Source organism: Ruditapes philippinarum, unplaced genomic scaffold (assembly GCF_026571515.1).
Source record: "Ruditapes philippinarum isolate M1 unplaced genomic scaffold, ASM2657151v2 ctg719_1_1_1_1, whole genome shotgun sequence".
In the NCBI taxonomy this organism is placed as follows: Eukaryota; Metazoa; Mollusca; class Bivalvia; order Venerida; family Veneridae; genus Ruditapes; species Ruditapes philippinarum.
In genome coordinates this window covers 52677-60205 of record NW_026861463.1, presented here as the reverse complement: position 1 = coordinate 60205, position 7529 = coordinate 52677, and the positions used below count along the sequence as shown (strand labels likewise).

Sequence of the window (7529 nt, the reverse complement as noted above, 5' to 3'; positions counted from 1 at the left end):
CAGTATGTAAGGACATTTTTTACTAAGATCCAAGAGAGATCTTTTCTCTATTTTCTCGACATACAATGATCAACATTCTTCGTATAGTTAAAAATACTATAAAAGATTGATAAAAAACTATTTAAACTTAAAGTCTTTTTACAGTCACAAGTGCACACCATTTGGTTTCAATGAAAACAAAATTGCAGTCTTAAGAATGACAACATCAAAATTGTCATTGTCGAATATTGGCGGTGCAGGAATCGTCGAAATGGATTCTAAATTCAATTATTAATTTCATAAAATTTTCACACACGATATAGTTTAACATTTTTTAGAAATATTCATTGATTAATTTGCCTTTCAGTTAACTTTTATGATGAATATTTTTCCACCTGCTTTAAAGTCTTCTTTTCTGCAATCTTCACTTGCAACACATTCTTGTCTCATTTTTTCGTCTTCTAGGAACGCTATTTTTTGTAATTCTTTCACGTACTTTTCAATTTTTTCATCAATGACTGGCTTATAGAAGTCATTATCGGCCGACAAATCGATATTTGATAGCTCCTTTGATATCTCCTCAATAAGATTCTCCCCCCTTTTAAGACTTATATAAACAAGAACTTCTTTACCAACAGTAGTTGATTTTAGCTGTTGTTGAAGGTCATTCAGTCTACTTTTAGAGCGGCCCAATTTCCTGTTCGAGTTATCTGCATATTTTGTGTTTTTGTCGAACCTCTCATTCATCTCTTCAAATGCTTTCTCTAAAAGTGAATCAAACATTGCCTTTATCCTACTCCTGAATGATTCTAGTTCTTTTATATACTCCGTTTTCGATAACTGATTAGTAACAGCCTTTTTTCTTATTCCACCAGTGTGTGATTCAATCATTTGAAGTTGGTCTACGATTTTTTCATTCATTTTTTTAATGTGATCTTTCAAATTACTTTGCATCGCAGATTCTGAGATATATTCCATGTCTGTGCATGACCTAAAACAGTTAAGGTAAACTATACATTTTCGAAAAACCTCCTTTTCGAAGAGTGAGCAAACAAAGTTTATATGGGGCATGTGTTCAAAACTACACGTAACTTGATCCAAACGTTTTTCCATTTTCTGTACTTTTACACTTCTTTTTTCTTACCAGATAATGTTTTAAATATTTCATTTTTTAAGTCTTCAATTAAAAGCTATTTGCGGTAATTGTGAATTTATTGAAATAATTACATTTCCAAATATGGATGATCAACTTAATTGTTCGTAGTAGTATTATGATAACATTACACATTATTGACGACATCCCATTGATAGGTAATTAATCTGACGAGTTTTTATCATTTTTCAATATTTGTTAAACAAGTTGGTAAACATAATGTTTTTTGTAACTGTTTCAAGAATATGATAAAGTTTGAAAATGTAAAAGTAAAGATGACTTTTAAAACATTGTCAATTATGTATGACTTGCATTTATAATACTGGATTAAATGAATGCAGTAAGAAGTATGTCGATTTCAAAATTATTATTAAATTCACAAAACATATTTTTTCTTGTACATGGATAATACGTTTCTCCTTAATAGTTTTGGCATGTTTTTCTCATTCCATCTCTCTATACTGTGTTTTCCTTTAAACTTATTAAATTACTTGATTAAACAAACACAAAGTAATAAAAGAAATCGTTTTAACATTAATAAGACTCTTTCAGTCCATTTTCATATGAAACTTTGATCCTTTCTTCTCGCTAGCTCTCCCAATGGTGCCGAGACGCCTTTCATTTTTACACTGTGCAACTGCCTCAAGTCATGTGGTCAGGAATTGGCGTGAATGAAAAATGATGCAATTCAAGAAATAAGCCTCTACCCATCTACTCGTTAAAAGACCATTGGTCACAAATCTATGGTGGCTGATTTGGTACACTTTGCGCGTTGCGTTGTCGATAGCGACAGCACAACCTATATCGTTATCGGCTATTCATTACCGCACTGTCGTCTTGTCGTCCTGTCTCTAGCGAAGCACGCCAAACGTCTTGTTGTGGTGCGGCGCGTTGTTGCGATGTCGCCCTGTCGCTTGGCTTATATGCCAATGCCGAGCAACACTTTGACATCGCGACAGGAAGCCGCACGACAACGTGCCGTTTGATGTTCATCATTAGCGACAGGACGACAAGACGTAAGACAACGTTTCGTTTGGAGCTTTGTCGTGCTGTCGCTAGCGACAATAAAAGCGTTCCAAATCAGCCACCACACAAATGTTCATAGGGACTGTATACGTCTTATTTGAATTATTAACAAATAATAAAAAAAGCTAATAATAACTGAAAACAATACAGTGCTGATGACACAACAGCGATATACACGTCCAAATATAATGAGTCAAAACACACGTGCGCTTGTCTTTTTATTCTTTTTTTGCCAATTTTATGCTCAATATTTTCAAACCTAAATAAAGGCATTTTCCTGACCAGTTCATTTCTAAAGCGTAATTTTAATTTCTTAATTGTATTTTAAAATTTACGTGTTTTGACCGTGTATAATCTAATTTTATGTTCATTTGAATCTGTTACTGTTATTGAAAGAATCAATGATAATCAATAACAAATTTGCAGAATATTATCTTATTAATGAACAGATGAAGAAAAAAATAACCACATGAACACCTAAGGCGTTTCAGCAAAAACCAGTTACCTGTGTTTCAGTGATATGCAAACGTGGCAACATAACATCTTGTGTTCTTTGCAGAAGAATTCAAGGTTTTTGCCATGTGTAGAACACATATACTGATCTCTTGACCAGACGTCAATATCACCATGTTTCAAGACAATATGCTTGGCAAGGTAGGGTACTCGCGTGTGCAGCTCAAAACATTCCTCACAATAGTAAGCCTCGCATTCCGTGCAGTAATGCTCGGGTTTTGTCTTCCTATCTTTGGTTTTGCAGGGAGTACAGTGCTTTGTGTCTTCCAAGTGTAACGGTTTGCTGTATAATTCAGCCATAACTAAAATAGCAACAGAGTTGGTAATGGTGAGCCTTCAATTTGTAAAAAAGTAAAATGCTTTTAATACTGGGATGTGGAAATAAAACGGTTTAGTATTGAACGTCATTATAATAGCATGTAATATGAACACGCTTTATGAAGGCTTAATTCTCATATAATTAAAAAAATATAGTAAAAAATAAATGCCCTATCATGATTGTAATGAGATATTTGAAAAATCGTTTTAAGACTTAAACCACACTATGAAGAAAATGAGTACAACCATTGTTTTTAGTTGATTGCAAACAAATTTGGATATCATACTGACCCCCAAAAATAAATAAACGTTGCACCATAAAACACATTGTATATTCGAAGTGGTTAAACTTGAAAAATACTTCTTAAAGCAGTATGTCAAATGCACATTAATACTCATACTTTTGACACTATGTACTTTAAAAGCGAACAAAAATGAACAGTTGTTTTTTTTAATTTTTTTTTCTGATTTCACATTCATGCACAACTTCATAAAGACATACAATATAGCATTTCATGAATTCGCATAAACAATGTAATATTTGTGGCTTGCGGCCATAGCCATTTGTTTTGAAAAAGTTGTCCCGGTTAGGTAGTTTCCTGCTTACATTTGTTAGTGCATGATGGAACGGGAAACCAGTCTAGGTTTCCACTGCAATTTGACAATTCAGGCGATTCCTTCATACTGCGGACTCAGACGAAGTAATTTTACGGAAATCTAAGCTTTGTTTAGTTACTTCCGTAATCCCAGTTTGTTTCTATAAATAGGATTTCTATTTTTACTTGATTTATCGGTTTAAAGCGTTAGTAGAAGGAAGAAATAAAGTATAAACAAAAATGTTCCGGTTCAATTCGTTTTCAAGACGCAAAAATAGTTTCTTTTATGATTGATTTTTGATTAGTTTTATACAATAGAGAATGGCTACTGTAGTAGTATTCCGTCTCCAAAGGACGGTCCTATTTACCAAAAGATCGTGACACAGAGCATTTATGTATTGTCCAGGTCAAGCAAATATAACTGGCAAGACGAACTTGTTTGGTATGAGATAAAACACAACACTTAGGTTGAATGAAATAGGGCATTTATTAAATGCCATAAATGACAAATGTTACATAATAACAAACATTGCATGTACATATTTGTATCGAAATAACCAAACTGGGAGGTAAAAACCGCCAGATTATGATATACATTATAATGTAATGATTAACCACAAGATCAAAATAAACTATGAAATAGATAACAATCTTAGCAAAAGTTGTAATAGATGACAAAGTTGAACTAAAAACCATCTACACAAATATAATTATATGGATTGTTGATCAAAAACTATTAAATAAAAAATATTTTTCCAAAACGTGGTCGACTCGCCCAGGAAAAACCATAGTTTGGAAACCTGTGCCCTTTTATCTTGTGTCTAGTACCACTTGATGTAGGGCTACATCCTTGAAAAATATTTTAAACATTCTATACATGAATAAGTGTATTTCATATGACTAGATCATAAGTACTTATGACAACAAATAAAAAAATTTGAAATAATATAACATTGACTAGTTTTATAAATCTTTGCATGAACAATATACATACATATATAGTGTACATCATGAATAGTTGCACACGTATTTTGAGATAAACAATAAGTGAAACTACTGATTCATGAACAATAAATGAAATGGTATTTATAGCAACATCAAAAAATGAAAGAGGAGGATGGAGTTGGAGGAGGTGGATTTTAGTAATAAACAAAGGCGAGAATCATTCCTCGCCAAAATTATTTCTTTGTGATAGATCTAATGTAATCATTGGTTAATTAGCATCACGTGATTTAGGTCTTGGTATTGATTGGCTAAGATGTACTTGGCTAAAACCCGACCCGTAACGGGTAATATTCAGTACAGTAATGAGAATAGGGACGGACCAATGACATAAATTATTTTATGTGGGCATAAAATCTTATTTATGTATTGTCCAGGTCAAGCAAATATAACTGGCAAGACGAACTTGTTTGGTATGAGATAAAACACAACACTTAGGTTGAATGAAATAGGGCATTTATTAATGCCATAAATGACAAATGTTACATAATAACAAACATTGCATGTACATATTTGTATCGAAATAACCAAACTGGGGGGTAAAAACCGCCACAAAGGGAACCTTCCGCCACCCAGAGAGACTTGACTAGGTATGAGCTTGATAAGGATTGAAACAGATGGACTAAATTTTTTGAAGTAACCATTAATTTAATCAAGTTATGTTAGGACAAAAATGTTAAGACAAATCATATATCTAATGACAATATTATAATATGTGTAGAATTAATGTCTAACATCTAACCTGACTGGTTCTATCAATATATGTGGACTGCAGCCTTAAACTGTCAGGCACACTACAGGATATGCTATTGTAAATCAGCAACCGAGTTATTAGATCAAATAATTAGCTGTGAAAATTTTATTACAATTACATGTTAAATGTATTATTGAGACATCTGACAGTATGTTTTATCAGGGCTTTTTCAACGTCCAAACTGATAATAACAAAAAGAGGAAGCATGACTAAATTTAAAGAAGTATATAATTTTGTTTAAAATAACGACATGTTGGTGCAAAATAACTTACGCAATAGCTCTAAATGTATATAATTTTTTTTTTTTTTTACCTAATACAATTTGATAACAGAGAACAAAATATACTAGTCATTAATGACAATAAAACTAGAAAAATTCTTTTTAAATTTGAAATTAGGAATGGACTATTACTGTATCAGTATCCAGATATCCTACAATGATGGAAAGCCAAAATTGCACGGCCATGGCTTCCAAGTTGCAGTCATTAAATTAAGCACAGGCCCCTAGCTTGTGAAACTTAGTTCATGAAGGGAAAAATATGCGAAAAAATTAGTTAAATACTCGTATATAGTAGAATGAATTCAAAACTGGAATTCGGGCTAGTACATTGTAAATCAAAATTAATGCATAGACTGAAGTTGGAGTGCATGGCAGCGGTGACATTTAAACAGACACATCTCCTATGTAAGGTATGTGACACATTGAATTTCAGTTAGTGTTGTCAATTTGCGTTAGTCCTATCGGATATGCCAGTTCTCTCAAATCATCTATTCCTTTAAATCATTAATTCAACCTCTAAAATGCATTAGACCGAAATAGATGTAGATGTCAATATGTTAGCTATCTTTTTCCAATTATCAGTTAAGAACTAATGTAAAATTGGAATCAAAAATGTAAAATATTTAATTAAACCTTATAAGTGCATTTGATCTAAATACATGTGACATGTCTAACTATGTTAATTTGTTCGTTATGTTTGTTGCATTTGTTGCATGAAAAATATAAATTAAAGGATAAATTAAGGATAATTAGAAAAAAGGGATGTATACATTTTAGTTTTTATATATAATTAGGACTACTTAGTTTTGTGAAGAGCAATGGTAATACCATATATGGTAAAAAATGTAGAAAACTGTGGTATAAAAATTATGTACAAAATAATGACTAGACTCTTCCAAAAAACTACAACATAACAAAACCGTTGAACAAGATGTGAATGTAAAAATTTCTACAATAATACATAAAGACCTTCAGTACAATTGTACTTATAACATTAACATCAATCCTCAACTAGTGATATTAACATTCATGCAGTAGCATGAACTCAATCTGAAATTATCAGTAATGATTATTAATGAAACCTGCAGCCTTGTACTGTCAGATCTATATAACCTAAATGAAGCCAAATTGTGCATATCAGCCACAAAGTTTACATTAATACTGTCATACACGATATTATGGCACTAAATAAATAAACTTCGGCCTTGCACTTTCAACAAAGAGAAAAACTGCAGCCTTGGACTGTCAGTAATTTGAAAGATTGTAATGACATTCAGTTTGCTGTAATTCACTGTCTTCTGCTATATTATCTAAAAATCTGCTGCCTGATACCAATAATCATGAATTACGAAAATAAAAGTGGAAAACTGTAACCTACAGTATGTCCATTGTACTGTAGCCTTGAACTGTCAGTAATTTGAAAGATTGTAATTGCACTCAGTTTGCTGTAATTTACTGAGTGCTGTAATTTACTGTCATTTTCTATATCTAAAGATCTGCTGCCTTATACCGACAGATCTTAAATTACGAAAAATTAAAGTGCAAAACTGTAACCTACAGTATGTCCATTGTCCTGCAGCCTTGAACTGTCAGTAATTTGAAAGATTGTAATGGCACTCAGTTTGCTGTAATTTACTGAGTGCTGTAATTTATTGTCATTTTCTATATCTAAAGATCTGCTGCCTTATACCGACAGATCTTAAATTACGAAAAATTAAAGTCGAAAACTGTGACCTACAGTATGTCCATTGTCCTGCAGCCTTGAACTGTCAGTAATTTGAAAGATTGTAATGGCACTCAGTTTGCTGTAATTTACTGAGTGCTGTAATTTACTGTCGTTTTCTATATCTAAAGATCTGCTGCCTTATACCGACAGATCTTAAATTACGAAAAATTAAAGTTGAAAAC

The 7529-nt window shown here is 32.3% G+C and overlaps 1 protein-coding gene across 1 annotated transcript; it reads right to left on the bottom strand.

Annotated features, from left to right (window-relative positions):
• Positions 1-342: 342 nt before the first annotated feature.
• Positions 343-2971, bottom strand: LOC132715706 (E3 ubiquitin/ISG15 ligase TRIM25-like). The gene is made up of 2 exons (XM_060698768.1): positions 2664-2971; positions 343-970 (listed from the first exon to the last, which is right to left on the bottom strand). The coding sequence occupies exons 1-2, from the start codon at positions 2969-2971 to the stop codon at positions 343-345; spliced, it is 936 nt and encodes a 311-aa protein (XP_060554751.1).
• Positions 2972-7529: the final 4558 nt, after the last annotated feature.

What these genes read in the sequence shown, in the direction of transcription:
- LOC132715706 (XM_060698768.1), bottom strand. Translation starts at nt 2,971, where the DNA reads ATGGCTGAATTATACAGCAAACCGTTACACTTGGAAGACACAAAGCAC. An exon ending in TGCATATCACTGAAACACAG is followed by an intron (nt 971 to 2,663) that starts GTAACTGGTTTT and finishes TAACTGTTTTAG; the next exon opens with GTCATGCACAGACATGGAAT.